The sequence below is a fragment of the Gymnoscopelus braueri genome, assembly GCF_963280865.1.
Source record: "Gymnoscopelus braueri genome assembly, chromosome: 1".
NCBI lineage: Eukaryota > Metazoa > Chordata > Actinopteri > Myctophiformes > Myctophidae > Gymnoscopelus > Gymnoscopelus braueri.
In genome coordinates, this window is record NC_137603.1 from 58,646,726 (window position 1) to 58,665,700 (window position 18,975).

The window sequence follows — 18,975 nt, forward strand, 5'->3', positions numbered from 1 at the left end:
TCACAAAACCTGTCAACACTGACGGTGACTTCCTGGTTACGTCACATCTGGAGAAAACATCGAGTTGCGGACGGATAATTTTTTTTAGCTCTTTTTATAAATTACATTTTCATCTAAATATATAAAAACAACAGGTCAGGATGTTGAAGGGCTGGGGGGCGTGGCTGGGCCTGGACAACAACAAGACAGCAGAGATTGACAGCTCCGTGTCTCCTGTGGAAGAAGAAGAAGAAGGAGAACAAACAGAGGAGGAGAAGATTGTTCAGACACAGAATGAAGTAAACAAACAGCAGGCAGCTGATCCAGAGTCAGATCCTAGCACACAGGAGAAAGGACTGAGTGGTGAGAGACCCCCTTTATAACTGATCTAGGTTTTAGTAAACCCCCTTTATAACTGATCTAGGTTTTAGTAAACCCCCTTTATAACTGATCTAGGTTTTAAGAAACCCCCTTTATAACTGATCTAGGTTTTAATAAACCCCTTTTATAACTGATCTAGGTTTTAAGAAACCCCCTTTATAACTGATCTAGGTTTTAAGAAACCCCCTTTATAACTGATCTAGGTTTTAGTAAACCCCCTTTATAACTGATCTAGGTTTTAAGAACCCCCTTTTTATAACTGATCTAGGTTTTAAGAAACCCCCTTCTATAACTGATCTAGGTTTTAAGAACCCCCTTTTTATAACTGATCTAGGTTATAACAATCCCCTTTTATAACTGATCTAGGTTTTAAGAAACCCCCCTTTTATATCTAGGTTTTAAGAAACCCTCTTTATAACTGATCTAGGTTTTTAAGAAACCCTCTTTTCTAACTGATATAGGTTTTAAGAAACCCCCCTTTTATATCTAGGTTTTAAGAAACCCACCTTTTATATCTAGGTTTTAAGAAACCCTCTTTTATAACTGATCTAGGTTTTAAGAAACCCCCCTTTTATATCTAGGTTTTAAGAAACCCTCTTTTATAACTGATCTAGGTTTTAAGAAACCCCCTTCTATACTGATCTAGGTTTTAAGAACCCCCTTTTTATAACTGATCTAGGTTTTAAGAAACCCCCTTTTATAACTAGGTTTTAAGAAACCCTCTTTTATAATTGATCTAGGTTTTAAGAAACCCCCTTTTTATAACTGATCCAGAGTCTGATCCCAGACTGGAGAAAGGACTGAGTGGTAAGAAACCAAATTGTATAACTGATCCACAATCAGATCCCAAGGAAACCTCTTTTTTATCTAATCTGCCATCAGATCATTCCTAACAGAAGAAAGGACTGTTTTCAGAAACTCCCTGAGAGTGTACAAATGGAACCAAATGGACCCTTGTGGGTCAACTTGGTTCCATTTGCAGATTTTGCACACTTTGACTTGATGTCTTTATTTGAGAGGGTCAGTCTATTAATGGACAAGGCATTCAAAGACAGTATTGTACAGTACACTCAGGATTCTAGTGTGTTTTCACAAACATTGCAACAGGATATGAACTTGGATCTACAGTATATTAATAGAATGTTTTTTTCAAGTAAAATTGGTCCCAGTCTGTTCCTAACGTCCTACAGCAGTCCTACAACTACACTGGAAATGTCTATAAATTAAAACTAGAATTGTTTTATTTGGCATAATTTATCATCCATCCCCACGAAACCTATTTTTACAACTCTGTACGCTCTCAGAGTTAAATTCACACAGAGGATTTTGTTTTACTGTGTGCTGATTATTCACACTGCAACTGGATATGAACTTGGACCTACAGTATGTAGAATAGTAAAAAATGAAAAGAAAAAAAACTTGGGCCCAATCTATAGCAATGCAGATCCAACTGAACATTTATACAGATTTTACCTAGAAGGATTGAATTTGGCATAATCTGTCACTAAATGTGTGTTGGTGTGTGTTTAAAGGTGTTAAATCTATGATGATGATGATGATGATGATGTTTTCTCCTACACTGCAGCAAATGGATGGCTCGTTGGGCAATATATTATAATACAATCCTATTATTTTATTGGCATAAGTAATCTTTTCCTGGTTTTAAAGGCTAAATTACAGTATAGTGATGTAATTGTTATGAACCTACCACACTGCTCTGTGGTAGGTTCTATTATTTACCTTTACTCACTTATATAGGTATTATTTATAATGGGTATTATTTATATATTATTATTTAGTAAAAATCTGATGTGTAAATAATTATATTTATTTTGTGGAAGCACCAAGCAACCAATAGATGTTGTCATTGCCCAGCCCTATCTATAGATTAAACTAAATGATTGCATATACACATGGGGTATTCATGCTGCCAGTTGTCCCCAAACGGTGTGTTGAGGCACACTGGTGTGCCGTGAGTTTTGTGACAAACACACATTACACGTATGTTGCAACATACATCTAATTTTAACCACATGAACCCTAGCATCCCTAGTCTGGAGGCAAATATTCAGCAAAAAATGTGTAGAAAGGGGAAAACAGGAAGGGGTCTAGTGTAGACTTGTGGGGGACTCTGTCAACTAAGTATTTAGGTTTTATTACATTAAGAATTTCAAAAATAGCTCTAGACATGCCTTGAGATTTTCACTCACCCATCACTGTGCCTTGGGCACAACACGTTTGAAAACCACTGGACTTTTCTTTCTCTGTTCTTTCTCCCCTTTCCTGTAAACTACAAATGAAGGAGCCCGTTTTACTTCTTTACTCCTCTGTAAACCTGTGATCATGTGACAATCAAGCCTGATTCTGATTTGGACTAATAGATGAATAGATGACATGAACACTATAACTCTTCCGTTTTGCAGACTACATCTTCACTTTCGCCTCCTCTGCCTCCAAGAAGATCTCTGAGTCTGTGGCTGGGACTGCTCAGACCATCAAGAAGAGTGTGGAGGAAGGAAAGATCGACGGCATCATCGACAAGGCATGATTACTCTTCATCTTAACCCATTCAGACCTGAAGCTGATTCTACATGTCTCCTAAATCCCAACAGTTTTCTGAAAAACCTATGTTTCTATGTCAGTGGTGCTCAATCTTTTTCATGTCAAAGACCCCCAAAATGATATGTATTTGGCCGCGGACCCCCATCAAAATATTTTGTTCCAGGGACCCCCAGAAGCAAAGATTTGAGTTAAAAATGTTCGCTTTAAAAATATATATATTCAAAGATTTGCACACATTTTCACGATTTTTCAAAAATAGCAGATCTACAAGCTCGTAGCGCGGCACTCGGTGCCGCGCTATGAGCTTGTATATCTGCTATTTTTTAATAGCCCAAAGTGTAAAATAATGCTTTTTAGCTCAAATCTAAAAATGACACAGTTCCAGGTCTTAATGGGTTAAACTGACTTCTAATTAGGGGTGCAGCAGTTAATCGAACTAATCACTTTTTAACCGATTAATACAAAAACTAATTAATTGATGAATAATTTATAATAAAAAATCAGTCCCTATTTTGAGCATGTATTTTGAGGCGGATTTTATTCATTTATTTATTTTAAATAGCAGATCTACAAGCTCACAACGCATTGCATCGTGACACGTTGTGAGGTTGTAGATATGCTATTAAAAAAAAAATTGCACGACACTACTGGAATAATAAAAAAAACTCTGCTGGAAAAAAAGTGCTAGATTATAATGAAAATAATCGATAGTTGCAGGCAGCCCTACTTCCAAAACAACAAAAAGATCACCAGCACTCATTTCAGGCCGGAGCCTTCAGGCCGTTTGTTTTTTGCTGCTTATAAAGGAACCTAAAAGGGCTGTAAGTGAGTGCTGGTGATCTTTTTGTGTTGTTGTGAACTCTTTGCACCCTGTAAGAGACTATTGTTTGAGTTTAAGTGTTCGCATTCCTTATGAAGTTCAAGTTATACTTCAAAGACTTGTCTGGCAACATGTGGAACGTGATGCCAGTGGAACAGAATGTGACTGAATGTGCCTTGAGGTTGTTTACAACCTCAAGGCACCTCCACGTAGATGTGGAGGTGATATCTTTGTTTCTGTATTTGTTATTGAACAGGGACATTGCACAATTAATGTGATCTCACCAGAGCTAATGTACATATGTAGTCCTTGGGGGGGAGGGGGGGGGCGTTGTCGGTAGCACATCAATTGTGAGCATAGCTTGTGTGTCCCTGTGCGTGTGTACACAATTTAAAACATTGTAGACATTATTGCAGAAATAATAATCACATTTAAAAGAAAGCTACACTGCAAAATATGATGCAAAATGTTCTCTTTAGCAACTAGTTTTGAATATAATAGAATCAAAGGCACACCAGTGTGAACATAATCACAGTGAGATATATTTAATGGATTTATAATACCAATAAAAATGCAGGCGTAGGCTTCTAATGACTTTTTCATCTGCCATTTTTTAACGGAAGATGTAACCTTTTTCAAAGCACAGCACTCTCTGATGTTCAATTCATAGAGCTCTATAATATCTGGAGAGTGAAAATCCTTGCCCACTTCATTGCAATGAAAGTTGCTCACCCAGTGCATATTACTCCCCCGGAAGTACTAGAACCTCCTTCCGGGTTTGGTCATCAACTTGATGACAATAGAGCATGGGTCTTCAACAGGGGGTCCGGGACCCCTAGGGGGTCCTCAGAGTTACTACAGGGGGGCCGGCAAATCTTTGTGTGATTGGATTTTTTGAACCCCTTATGCCTATTCTGAAGAGAACTTAAGCCAAAAATAGCAGATCTACAAGCTCACAACGCCTCGCGCTGCGAGCTTGTAGATCCGTTGGGCTGAAAACGTTGAAGACCCCTGCAATAGAGCATGTGCATCCCAAACTATCTCCAATGAGCGAGCTTATCGAGCCTATTGGTCAAGCCACACAAGCTAGCAGGACACAGAGGTGGCCCTCTCATTCCCGGAGGATGAACTTGTACATCAAGCCGCCTCACGCTACAAAAACAGGACATTGGCCCCTGCCCTATGGGCTATTATTTACTTACCTGGGGGGCTTGGTTCAACTTTAAAACAGCATTCTGGCTACATTTTGTAGAGTAACTTTGGCACAGCCAGTGCCCTCTAGTGGAGGATCTTGTTGATGTCGTGCCAGTATTGCAATTTACTCAAAGGTGTTTAAATGAAAACACCTTGAGTAAAGGCTACAGCTTGGTAAACGCTGCGCTTAGTTTTCAGTTGCAGTCCATTAACATGATTTATATTCCTTTAGTTTGTTTGTGCGCGTGTGTGTGTGTGTGTTTGTGTGTGTACGTGCCTGATCCAACCCTACAACCCCTCCCGCTCACTCAGATCAGCTAACACGGGGAAGCTGTCTGCACCTTCCCTAAAACACCCGGGATGTTCAACACGTCCCAAACTCTTCCCCCTCCTGGCCCCGAAACTGAGGAACAAATTCCTCATTGCAGTCATAACTGCAGACTCTCTCTCCCAATTTTCCTGGCGTAATCTGAAGACTCACCTCTTCAGACTCCACCTCACGCCCTAGCACTCTCGCTCTCCCATTACCCCTTCCTCAAGACATGACTACCGTGCAAACATACCGTGGTCATTCTTCTAGTTGTTTCTTAGGTTTGTTTTTCTCGACCACAATGTTAAGAATGTAAATTATATAGCATGTTATTTAAACAGATGCTAGGTTCATTGTTTACCTGGTGTCATATAGTTTCAATGTACAGATTATTTGTTTTTGATAGTTTATTGTTTAAACTGATGCTAGGTTATTGGTTTACCTGTGATCCTGTGATTGTAAATTGTGTGTGTGTGTGTGTGTGTGTGTGTGTGTGTGTGTGTGTGTGCGCGTGTGTGTGTGTGTGTGTGTGTGTGTGTGTGTGTGTGTGTGTGTGTGTGTGTGTGCGCACACGCGCGTTTGTGTGTGTGTGACCAGACTTTCCTGGGAGATTTCCAAAAGGAACAAGAGAAGTTTGTCCAGGAAAATAAATCTAAGAAATCAGGTAAGAATGGAAGCAGACAGGACAAAATGTCCTGATCCTTTTGTGTTCTTCTGATCGCTTAACCACTTGCCCCCAGATACCCTTATTTGGTTCTTATTAGGTCATCAAAAATAAATAAAAAATGCGTTGTGATGTGTTTATAGCTCGGTGAACACCTCACAAATCTTTCTTTGTCTTTAAAAAAAAAATCTGCATTTTCATAAACAGCTAAAAATAGCTGGTCTGCAAGCTCACAACACGCCGCAATGCCGCGCGTTTTGAGCTGTCATTTGAAGGAATAGATTTGCATAACTGTTCTTTCCAAGACTAAAAAAGAAGAAAGACATGTCATCTCCGGTTTCCTTTCCGTATCTGCGTGAAGTAGGCGGACGCCTTTTTAGGAGACCGGAAGCAGGTTGAGGTCTGTTATTTCCAATGGAATAGTGAATATAAACACAGCCTCTGAACCATTCTTTTGCCCCATGGTCACTGAACAAGCCACACAATCTCCCCAAGATTTTCATACTAAAATGGCTTTTTTCAGAAAGACAAATCAGGAGAGAATCTACTTTATTATCGACCTTTCTCTGTCCCAGCAACACGGTCTCGCAGGATCTAGCACCAGTAAACATAGGACATTCGTGAGATCTGCTATCACCCACTTAGGAGACCATTAAATGGTCTCCTAAGTGGGTGATAGCAGATTTCAGGATTTGTGTACCGTTTCGCCTCTAGTAGCCTGAAAGAGCGAGCCCTATCGATGGTCTTGAAGGGCGGATCCAAACCCAGGCGGTTGGATTCCAGCGCCGCTTCCTATTGCTTCACCAATTTTTGTGGGCCGCAGATTTGAACTGGAAACACACAACATCTTCATCATAATGTGTTTCCAGTTCAAACCTGCTGCTGAGCCAATCAAATGAAGCTATGAGAAACTGACCCAGAACAGAGAACTACAGTTATTATGCACAGAGCCTATTCAGCTCTGACAGTATCTGGTGTGGCCACAACTAGCTCTTTATTCCTCATTCCCCAAAGGGCATTTCTCTATGACCTGCAGAAACCTAATACAGTTTGTGTGCGTGTGCGTGTGTGTGTGTGTGTGTGTGTGTGTGTGTGTGTGTGTGTGTGTGTGTGTGTGTGTGTGTGTGTGTGTGTGTGTGTGTGTGTGTGTGTGTGTGTGTGTGTGTGTGTGTGTGTGTGTGTGTGTGTGTGTGTGTGTGTGTGTGTGTGTGTGTGTAGACTCGGCAGTACCTCCCTGGGTTGGTTACAATGAGGAGGAGACCATTCAACAACAGATCCTGGCTCTGTCTGCTGTGAGTGTTTCATATGCAGTATGATTGTGTCAACATGTCCCACTGCTGTGCCTGTGAAACTGTGTATGAAGCAGTGGTTCCCAAACTTTTTGAAATGTTTTATCTCCCCCGGGCCCAAACTAGGTCGATCTAGCCGATCTACAAGCTCAGCTGTGAGCTTGTAGATCGGCTATTTTCACTACTTCTTAGAATGTATTGTATTTTATTTATGAAATTCATGTAAAATGTTAGATTTTTTCTTTTTAGAAAATCTTTTGAAATAATGATTATTTATTACCCAAAAAAAGGATAAAGGAATTGCAACCCATAACAATTATGTAAACCTTTTGCATAATACTGCATGGTTGTTGTTGTGTTGTTGTGTTGAATTTTAGGACAGGAGGAACTTCCTGCGTGACCCTCCTGCAGGGGTCCAGTTCCACTTTGACCTGGAGCAGATGTATCCTCTGGCTGCAGTGATGCTGGAGGAGGATGAACTGCTCAACCGCATGCGCTTCGACCTCGTTCCCAAACAGTCAGTCCTGTGTGTGTGTGTGTGTGTGTGTGTGTGTGTGTGTGTGTGTGTGTGTGTGTGTGCGTGCGCGTGCGCGTGCATGAGACATACACAGACATAAAGAGTAAAACGTATGATGTTAATATACTACTTAACATTAAAATAAACTGCTCAAAAAAAGTTTGGAAACTTAACTTCGGTCAATTATATCTCCCCTTCAATAATACCAATTGGTATTGTGTTTTATATCATTTTTATCTTTGATTAGTCACCTTTACAACGAGGTACAGCGTATAAGGATCGGGCATTCATGGAATGAGCAACACAGCTAAACGTGTGGGTAGCGTCTCCTAAACATTTGCCAAAATCACCCAATATGCTTCTGTTGGTAATCGCTCTTGTTTTGAGCAACCTGCCAGCACACACCCGCTGAGAGGTGTGTACCAGTCACAGGTGTGTGACTGGTCAACCTGAACATGGGTTCTGTAACTTTGTTGAGTTTGTGTTGATGCTCCAAGCAGCAACTCTGCCCCCATGGAAAGATGCCACGTTTTTGCCTTCAGGATAAGGCCCGTGCAATAGGGCAAGTGAAGCTGGTGTTCCGTTACGCAGAGTGACAGCATTATTTGGTATCAGCCCTGGTACCATTTCCAAACTTAAGACCAAGTTCTGTGAGACTGGTGAAGTCAACAAGGAAGACAACAACCCAAGACCCCTTGCTTCACTGAGGAACCATAGATTTACAGGCAAGATTTGCACAACGGTACCAAAGACAGAAGTCAAAGTTGCAGGGCCCATGCTCAGGTGCCAGTCACATACCTGTGACTGGCACACACCTGCCTGCAAATGGTACCAGGGCTGACATCAAATAATGCGTAATCTGCGTAACGGAACACCAGCTTCACTTGCCCGTGGGTGGGCACATTGCACGTGCCTTATCCTGAAGGGACAAACGTGGCATCTTTCCATGGGGGCAGAGTTGCTGCTTGGAGCATACACAAACTCAACAAAGTTGCAGAACCCATGTTCAGGTGCCAGTCACTCACCTGTGAGGCAGTCACACACCTGTGACTACTGGCACACACCTCTCAGCAGGTGTGTGCTGGCAGGTTGCTCAAAACAAGAGCGATTACCAACAGAAGCATATCGGGTGATTTTGGCTCATTTTTTGGAGGCGCTACCCACATGTCTAGCTGTGTTGCTCATTCCACGAATGCCCGATCCTTATGTGTACCTCGTTGTAAAGGTGACTAATCTACGATAAAAATGATATAAAACACAATACCAATTGGTATTATTAAAGGGGAGATATAATTGACCGAAGTTAAGTTTCCAAACTTTTTTTGAGCGGTTTAGTTAAATGATATTACAATAAAATAAAATCAGGAAACAATGGCACACATTAAAAAAAAACAATGCTTGACATGTTGTCTTGACATTTAGTGTCAAACATCAAATATCTTTACTGATTTAGTCGAGAATCAAGAAGGTCACTAACTTACTAAGTACAAGCAGCAAAAGGTTTTTGGGACGTGTTCCGCAAAATTGTGCTAACATTCTATGTGATATTAAAGCAGCAAAAAAAAGTTAATAAAGAAAGAAATAATTGTCAACATTGTCAGCCAGTTGGTGACCTTCCTGAGTCTGACCCCAGGATTGAAATTCCTCAGTGGAAGAGTAGGGAGACTACCTTCAGCCACTGCAGGTGTGCTAGTTGTATTATATAACATACTCTACCTGTCTACCATACAGATTGATCATTTTATTCACTACAATATGTCCTGGATTTCAGCTTTAAGGGAATCAAACACAATTAAAGTTCTAAATTGTAATTATGGAAAGGCCTTTGGATAAAAGGATGTTTTTACGAAGGGATTTTAAAAGACAGTGATTTATCAGGCCCAGGTCCTCAGGCAGGTCGTTCCAGAGTGGAGAAGCCCTGACAGCAAAGGCACGGGTCACCATTTGTCTTCAGCCTGCACTCAGGAACAACCAGCAGGTTTCTCTGCCTGAGGACCTCAGGCTGCACACATCAGGCTTATAAGCGGCTAATAACTCTAAAATGTAATTATGAGCCAGGCCATGAAGTGCCTTAAAATAAATTAGCTTGGGCGCTTGGGTTGGCACAGGGGGGCCTGCACCTGTCCACCATCGCCGTGTCTAGATGTTCGAATCCATTGTGGTTTATCTGGCTATAATGCACATAATTTGCCGCGTTGGGAGGAGGGAGGCCTGGCGGGGAGGCTGATCTTTGTCTCTGTGCCAGCAACTCCTACGGGTTGGGGGCGGTGCCTGTCGCAGGGGGGGGTGTTAAACACGCCTCACTGGCAGGTGAGCCAGTAGGGTACAATAGCAATGGCAACACAGAAAAGTATGAAGAGGCGGGTTAATTGACATAAAGTCTAAATTGGGAGAAGAAAAGTAATTGGCCACTCTAAATATAGTGTGTGTGTGTGTGTGTGTGCGTGCGTGCACTGTACACAAACACATAATGTATGCTCTCTCGTGTGTGTGTGCTACAGTGTGAAGGAGGATGTGTTCTGGAGGAACTATTTCTACCGGGTGTCTCTGATCAAACAGTCGGCCCAGCTCACGGCTCTGGCCGCCCAGCAGCAGCTGCACAACGATGGACAGGACAGAGAACAGGACGTCCCTCTCCCAGGTCTGCGTTTCAATGCAATGGACTACCCCATTAAAGCTGGGAAAGCATCTGTGTCATTTTAGATTTTAGCTATATGTACATAGCAACATACGTTTTTCAGAAAACTCCTAGGATTTGGGACATTGGTGGTTTTCAAAAATAGCAGATCTACAAGCTCGCAGTGCGGCACGAAGTGACGCGCTGTGAGCTTGTAGATCTGCTATTTTTTTATTTTTTTTTACATTTTGAAAACTTTTGAAACAACGTTTGAACATTTTTGAATAATAAAAAAATCTGGGGGTCTCTGGCACAAAACAGTTTCAGATGGGGGTATTATTATTATTATTATTTTGCATTAGACAAACATTTCCGCTGCTTCAAACTATAGGCTGACCTATGAAACTAACAGCAGTCTGTTTGATCACGCAGAGAACGTCAGACCAAAAACCCCACCCGTTTCCATCAGTGACATGCAGAAGGTAAGAGTAACCTTTGCATTTACATGTTAGACAAATGAATTATCCAACTCGTTACTTATAGGAATATGTGAGCAGGCCTGGTGTTTCGGGCATCAACTCGCGAGATGAGAAACGGTAGAAACTAAGCAAAATAACTTTTTTTTTTTTTTGGCTGATTTTCGTTTTTTTCCATATTAACACAGTTCGAATGTCGAGCAAGCTTTCAATCCTAACAGATATCCGTTTAAACGTCATTAAATGGTTAAATTTGTATAGTAAAGTAGGCTCCTATTCTGCTAGTCTGTGTGCCTGTTTGTGAGTCCTGTGGGCGGAGAGTTTGGTAGAGAGTTGCTAACCCGAGAGGTTTCGATTGGTCATAGCTAGGCATTGTACTCCGGTTACAAGCCTAATCCCCGCCCATCAGTTTCGCTCCTCTCTGTGGTGGTGTAAAGTTACTAAGTACATTTACTCAAGTACTGTACTTAAGTACAATTTTGAGGTATTTTACTTTACTGGAGTAATATCCACTGGGTGAATATTCAACCTGAGGCTGAAACTAACTTCACCACGGTGGACCCTGGTCCAGAGCGTTAGTGAGTTCCCTCTAACGCCCTGGAAGACTCAAGAGTAGTGAAAATAAACAAAACCATTTCGCTACTCACTGAAACAAAGGCTGTTTTGTGTTGTTGAAAGTCTATTCTCGGAGGTGGGAAGCCTCTCAGCACCCCAGCTACTCTGTAAAATACACTTTTTGGGCAGAAAATGTCCGCAAGACGGAAATTATTTTTATTTACTCCACAGTGCCCTCTACAGATTTGGTTAATGGTAAGTTCAAATTGTCCAGATCTGTAGAGGGCGCAGTGGAGTAAATAAAAATAATCTCACTAACGCTCTGGACCAGGGCTAGGAAGCGGCCAGTATTGCGTTAGTCTTTTTCGGGACAGAATCTAGTTGTATAAACAATATAAGATTGTAGCGAACACAGCAGCTAGGTGAGGTCAGCCCCAGCTAAACAACAGGCCGCTCGACGTTCGTATGGAAGTATTTCACTGAAGATGTGGCCAAAACAACAGTGGAGTAACGAGGCTAGGAGCTTTAGCATTGTTAGCTCGTTGCCAAGCGTCATGGCAGAACGTACACCTGGTGTTTGCATTTCTCCATTTACAACTCGTACATCTACATAAACGTTCAGATTTCAAATATAAAGTTCTTATCTCATGACCACGGGTGTTATAATTATGTACGGGCCCTCATAAGTACCCGTATCTTCCGTATTGTTAAATAAAAAGCATTTTGATCCGATTGATGGCCATCTCCGTTTTTTTTTTCAACTACGCGGCCGTATCGGTTGGGGGGGGTATTGCACTCCTGATACGTTATAACTCTATGAGAAAATGGCCGCCGATCGGATTAAAATGCTTTTTATTGAACAATATGGAAGATACGGGTACTTAGACCCACCCGAAGTGAATGGTAACATCCGTTGTCATGAGGTAAGGACTTTATATTTGAAATCTGAACGTTTCTGTAGATGTACGGGTTGTAAATGGAGAGTGCAAACACCAGGTTGGAGTTAATCCAGGACCTAGCTTGTGCGTGTCTTTATCATTAGTAGGTAAACCTCGACTATAGTCGACTACCAGTGGGTCAAATTTAGTGGTGGAAGAAGCACTTGGTGGTAGCAACACCACAATATAGAAAGTAAAAGGCCTGTGCTCAAAATGTTACGTTCAAGCAAAGTAAAAGTACAAAAGTATTGGCATCAAAATATACTTAAAGTACCTAAAGTAAAAGTACTCAAATGTTTGAAAATAGCTGATCTACAAGCTCACAACACGTTGCAATGCGCATTGTGAGCTTGTAGAGCGGCTATTTTCAAATAGCCTATGTATAAAATACCTAAAAAAATGTACTTAAGTACAGTACTTGAGTAAATGTACTTAGTTGCTTTCCACAGTAAAAATCCGAAAATGGGGGAGTGGTTAGAGGAGTGGCTAGGTTGAATAAATTACCCATCGTTCACGCCCATTACCTGGAGCTGAGAGGTGCTAGAAAGTGGAAATTCTTTACAAGGGATTATCTCAGTTTAGACTATTAAAGATGACAAGATTCAAATGATCACATCTTCTTCAAATGTGTTCCAATTTCAATGAATGATACATCATATGAAAGCTTATATTCTGTACTTCAACAATCTGTAATAAAATGAAAAATGAAAAATGCCCCCTTGCTGCCTAAAGCACTGTACCCGCTCACATATACTGTTGACTGATTACTTACGCAGTGCAGCATGCAACTAGAAAAAAAGACTTGACATCGTGGATCATCTACATGAGTGGTTCTCAACCTGTGGGTCGGGACCTCCAGGGGGGTCCCCAATTTATTTTGGGGGGTCCCCAGGTGATTAGCTTAAAGTGCAACATTGTTTTGTCACTCAAAAGTAAACAAACCAACATACAGTATAAGTGTATACAAGGTATCTGCACATTTCTAAAATGACAATTTAATTACTTTTAACTCTTTGACTGCGGACGACGCGATAACGCGTCAAGTGCTACTTTGTCCAGTTGGCCGTCGACGTGTTCGACGCGCTGGACGCGCGTTCATTGTTTAATCTCTGATTGCGCTATGCTGCTTAATATTCAATGTTATTTTCGAGTTCCACTTACTTCACCCACATCTGCATCCGGTTTCATGACCTGGATTCCGTTTCCGGTTTTTGATTTTTTTCCCCGGTCATTTTCGTCCAAAATAGGTAAACAAACGTTTTTTCACACGGTATAACAGACAAACGGACAGGTTCTCTTCTATAATCTATGGTCTGGGTGACGATCAGTCATCGCCGTCGTGTATCACATCGTAATTTTGGCCGATCAGACAATCTGGGACTACGTCACATCCGTTTTCATGTTTTTCCCTGTCTAATCTCCCAAGAAGGGTGACAGTGACCCAACGACCTGATCAAGCTGTCATGTGCTGCTCTCTAGTGGCGGATTTGTGCTGTGCCTTTAAATTATGTGTCTTTAAATTATTTTCATGAAAAAAATTCAAAATATAAAAATAAAAAAACACGAAAATTGCTGGCACTGGGGGAGTACTTTATGAAAATACTCTGGCAGTCAAAGAGTTAAGGGCTCTTTTTTTTAACAAATTGTCAAATATTACATAAGAAAGAGGCAAACATTGTGAAAATAGCTGATCTACAAGCTAGCGAGCTTGTAGTTCAGCTATTATCACAATATTTATCTGTGGAGCCGAGTCAAACTAAATGTAATGCCTACAATTCCAAGTACTTGTCAGGGTGGGGGGTCCCCAGTTCAAATATGATTATTTTGGGGGGTCGAGGCCTGAAATGTTTGTGAACCTTTGTACTACAGAATATCTAGACAACAGTATCAGTTGTTTCTTCATTTTTTTCAATGCATATTTGTATTGAAATGACTTAAAATTAGAAAAGTTCTGTAAAGGTGACCGTACAGGCTGCATCGCGTACATCACAGTAATGATTATCACGAGTTGAGGAAGTTTCTACATACTGCATTGACTGCCACTGTAGTTGGTACAATATTGGACTGTAAATGTACATAGTTGTAGTTGTCTAGCATTCAAAACCAGATATATTTCCAATGCGTTGGAAGACTTTCCTACTTACTTACTTAATCCTCTTCGTGCTGGATAGCACATAAGGTCTTCACCAATGAACCCCATTGCTGTCCCTCCCAGCATCTGGTTCATTGGTTAGGATTTCTGTGGCAGGATCTGTTTTTACGTGGCAGGGTCGCTGGCCCTGCACACAACCCGTGTTCCATTGCTGGCTTTAAGGAGGTGGGTGGTGTTGATTCGTTAGTCCTCTCACCAAAATCTACTGTCCTCCGGGCAGTGGATTACAGACTCACACCACATGAGGAAGACTTTCTATACTGATGAATATAAATTAATTATATTGATGATATACTGTAAGTGTCCTTGTATTTTTGGACCGGTGCAATTATAAGCAGCAGCAAGGTAATACTACTTCCACCCCTGACGTCACAGCCTTGAATATGGGAAATGTTGGGAGTGGGGCAGATTTGCCTGTTCAAACACAATTTCCAAAATGTATATAACATATTTGTTTGGGTAGGGGAATGCCAAATTATAACACACCATAACATTACATAATTATAACATCACACAATTATAACATAACAAAACACTATGTTTTCCACATGAGTTGGATTTCCAGCATTAAGTTGTTGTCGTCCTCTCAGCCACCTCAGGAGGAAGACGAGGAGATGTCCACCAGCCCTGGCGTGTCCGAATTTGTGAGCGACGCTTTTGACTCGACGTCCATCGACCAGGATGACTTCAGGAAGGAGATGGAACAGCTGGTGCTGGACAAGAAGGAGAGCAGCCCCCCCACTCCTGATGGTCAGAGTCCTTACTTTCCTAAGTACTGTTACACAACATGTGGTTTCACTCATGTAGGGATGAAAATTATAGATTCATTCTTTATTGTTTAGTTGATAACCTTATCGATCGATTCATCGATTAATTGATTTTCAAATAGCTGTGTGTGTGTGTGCTCATGTGGTGAAGTCACTTCTTTTGGGCTTGTTTCTCTCTCAAAATCTAGCAACACTGCTTCTCTCTCCCCTCTCAGAGGAACCGGCCGACTGGGAGAAGGAGCTCCAGCAGGAGCTCCAGGAGTACGAGGTGGTGACGGAGTCGGACAACAAGGACGACCAGTGGGACCAGGAGATCGAGAAGATGCTACAAGGCGACGACAGCTAGACCGTCCTTCGCTTCACTTCGCCGTCTTCTCCGCACAAAACACTCAGCAGGCCCCTATAACTTATGACTTATGGGAGACGAGGGGGTTTAGTATTTCCCTCCTGTATGATTATGACCTGTCGACTTGTATCCATGCTCTATAACAGATAATAATACGAGTAAATAAGCATAGATAAGAAGGGTAGAAGGTTTGGGACATACAATACCGCATGTTATGACCAGTGTTGTTACGGTTTGGTCGAGTGTCCTTTAGGGCTGGGTGATATGGACAAAATCAAATATCTCTATATTTTTTGACCAAATACTTTGATATTGATATTGTGACGATGCTACTGTGTTGTGACGATAATGTTTTTTTTTTCTTTTTTTAGAATAGCTAAAATAGCTGATCTAGATGCATTTACGTCATTTCAGACGAAAGAAAAGACAACACTTATACCCAGACGATATCAAGTCTCATTACGAACGATATAGATATTGTTAGGGACTGATGATATACAGTTATGTATTTTTTCTGTCCAAGTGCAAAACTATGCTTAAGTATAGTGCAGGGAGCGGCAACATGACAAATGAAGACAGGACATCCAAATGTTTGTTTTTCAAGCGCCGGGGCCACAAAAAGTAGCCAAATACACGCAGGAACTGACGTCAACACACGTGGCGTTAATTACTTTCCCTATTCGTACTTACTAGGGCATAACGTCACTGTGGCTAAAATAATAATATCAATGTATTGCCCAGCTCTTAATGTCCTTTACTTCTCCCTATAGCAGTGGTTTCTCAAAGTGGGGTCCAGGGACCCTCAAGGTTCCTTGAGGGGTTTCCAAGTGGACCCTTACAGATCTGTAACTCTGAGAGTGTACAAATTGAACCACCTTAAGGGTCAATTTGGTTCCATTTGTACACCCAAATTTATGGGGGGGGGGGTCCTTGAAAAATGTTTGAGAGAACCACTGCACTTTAGTTTCCATCAGTCCGTTGTAATAAAGAGGGTGGCCTGCAGATGGCGCTTTAGTACAAGTCCCAGACGTTCTACTCTGGTAGAGGGGGCCTGTTTGAAATTATAGATAGACTTGGAAATGTATCTTTTTATTTCAACTACTACTGGTGGTGATTTGTACAGTTAAGACTGACAAAACATAGAGCTATGTGTATGTAAATAAAGAGGATTGTGACCCTGCACAATGATGAATAATTATCCAAAATAAATTGCCATAATTTGCATAGGTATGTCCTCTTTAAAAAATAACTGTTATTTGAATGATTCCTGATATTGTGTGTACTGTCTGCATATGTGAGGTTTCTGTTTGATACTTTCTCTTAATAAATATTCCTTTCTTATTATGGACAGAATTCTACCAGTGCATTATGAATCAAGTTTATATACGTACAGGGGGATATCGTTGCTGTCGGACCGAAACCTCTTATCTCCATATTTTAACGTAGTGTTTTTTTTTTTGTAAATTAACGCCCTACTACTACAGTGTCACACAAAAGCATCAAAAGTAGCAGATCCGCAAGCTTGAACTTGTAGATCTGCTACTTTTGCTGTTTTTGGACAGGTTTCCAATCGACAGGGATGATATGATCCCAGGACGGTTAGAAGAACTAAGGTTCGATTTGCTGGGGGAGATCTTAATGCATCCTAATGAATTGAGTGATATGCGCAGGTTGAGGAAATAGTCAACTCAAGCGACAATAATCCACAGTGAAAGGAGCTTAGGTTATTGCTGTGTGTATCGGCTGCATAATATAGGTCTGATTCCCAAAATTATTTTGGGGGTCCCTAGATGATTAGCTTAATATGCAACATTGTTTTCTCACAGTTAACAAACCAACATACAGTAAACATGTATACAGGGTATTTGCTATCTGCACATTTCTAAAGTTACAATTTAATGACTTATAAGGCCTTTTTTACACTAAATTGTCAAATATTGCGTAAGAAAGAGGCAAACATTGTGCAAATAGCCGATCTACAAGCTCACAACGCCTTGCAGTGTGCGAGGCGTTGTGCGCTTGTAGTTCGGCTATTTTCACAATATTTATCTGTGGAAGCGAGTCAAACTAAATGTAATGCCTACAATTCCAAGTGCTTGTCAGGGTGTGTGGTCCCCAGTTCAAATATGATTATTTTGGGGGGGTCACGGCCTGAAAAGTTTGGGAACCCTTGCATTAGGTGAACATGCAATACAGGCCATTAGACTGACACTATGTACGTCACGTGTAAATGTATATACATAGGTAGATGTTAGACTGAATATGTAGCGTATATCACTTATTAAGCAATGATGAGAGCAGGGACCACGTTTGACAGTTTATTCTGTAGGAAACAGACAAATAACACAAAATGTGTCTTTGGATGGCCAATGCATATCATCAGACTTTCCTCAGCAGAACAGGACGTGGATCTCCTTTAGCCTAACACCGATAACAGAAACATCTATCTAATACATTTGTTTTTTACATTCTCCTAATAACTCCAAATAAATACTTACAAATACAATTGCAGCGTCTACTGGACTCAACATTAAGTTTACCGTTACAAAGCTACCAGCCAGAACATTCAATGAAAGCAACTGTTATATTTAAGCTATGATGGCTAAAAGTATGACTAAATATACAGTACTGACAATCTTGTCAAAAAAAATTAAGACTACACGAAAATGTTAGGGAGGGACTGGAGAAGAGATCCAGTAGAACTAAGACAAGTCATTTAATGCTTGGCACGCTTGCCATGCTATAGGCACACAGCTAAGTAGAAATTAGGCATTATGAGGCAAAGTCCCTGCCCACCACCACGGTTGTGGGTTCGAATCTACTGTGGTGCATCCGGTTTTGTCGGTCATCTGTGCGAACCCTGTGGTTGGGTGAGGGAAGCCAGGCGGGAACAGTGGTGGCTTATCCAACGGGCTTGAGGCGCTGAAGCACAGGGCACCAACCTTTAGGGGGGCACCAAACGACGTGAAGACAAAAAAAAACGCAGAAATGTAGAGCGTCCTCTCTTTTTCCGCGCTGCACCCCCCCGTTGACAAAACGGTGCCGGGGGGCACCAAACCGGGTACAAGCACCGGGCACCATGAAGGGTTAATTAATCCGCCCCTGGGCGGGAAGGGTGATATTGGTCACCCTCCCCCTCGTCATGTACTCCTGCGGGCTGGGGCAGCAACTGTCAGCAGGGAGTGTTGGGCGGGAGGAGTAGGACGAAGGCTCTATGTCCTCCCGGTGGGGGCTCCTCACTGGTAGGTGAGCCAGTAGGATACAACAGCAGTGACAACACAGAAATGTGTGTGGGGAGGAATCAATTGGCACAAGGACTAAATTGGGGAGAAAAAGCGGGTTAAAAATAATTGGCTTCTCTAAATTATATTTAAAAAAGCAAGAAAAATATGCTTATCCACTGAGATG

At 41.4% G+C, this 18,975-nt stretch overlaps 1 protein-coding gene across 1 annotated transcript; it reads left to right on the forward strand.

The window, feature by feature from the left end:
- The first annotated feature begins 46 nt into the window (after positions 1 to 46).
- LOC308090542 (synapse-associated protein 1-like) lies at positions 47 to 16,925 on the forward strand. The gene is made up of 9 exons (XM_080435758.1): positions 47 to 342; positions 2,784 to 2,902; positions 5,844 to 5,910; positions 7,129 to 7,202; positions 7,577 to 7,716; positions 10,218 to 10,357; positions 10,766 to 10,815; positions 15,045 to 15,204; positions 15,437 to 16,925. The coding sequence occupies exons 1-9, from the start codon at positions 141 to 143 to the stop codon at positions 15,565 to 15,567; spliced, it is 1,083 nt and encodes a 360-aa protein (XP_080291884.1). The 5' UTR covers positions 47 to 140; the 3' UTR covers positions 15,568 to 16,925.
- Positions 16,926 to 18,975: the final 2,050 nt, after the last annotated feature.

What these genes read in the sequence shown, in the direction of transcription:
- LOC308090542 (XM_080435758.1), top strand. Translation starts at nt 141, where the DNA reads ATGTTGAAGGGCTGGGGGGCGTGGCTGGGCCTGGACAACAACAAGACA. An exon ending in TCGACGGCATCATCGACAAG is followed by an intron (nt 2,903 to 5,843) that starts GCATGATTACTC and finishes GTGTGTGACCAG; the next exon opens with ACTTTCCTGGGAGATTTCCA. An exon ending in ACAGGACGTCCCTCTCCCAG is followed by an intron (nt 10,358 to 10,765) that starts GTCTGCGTTTCA and finishes TTGATCACGCAG; the next exon opens with AGAACGTCAGACCAAAAACC.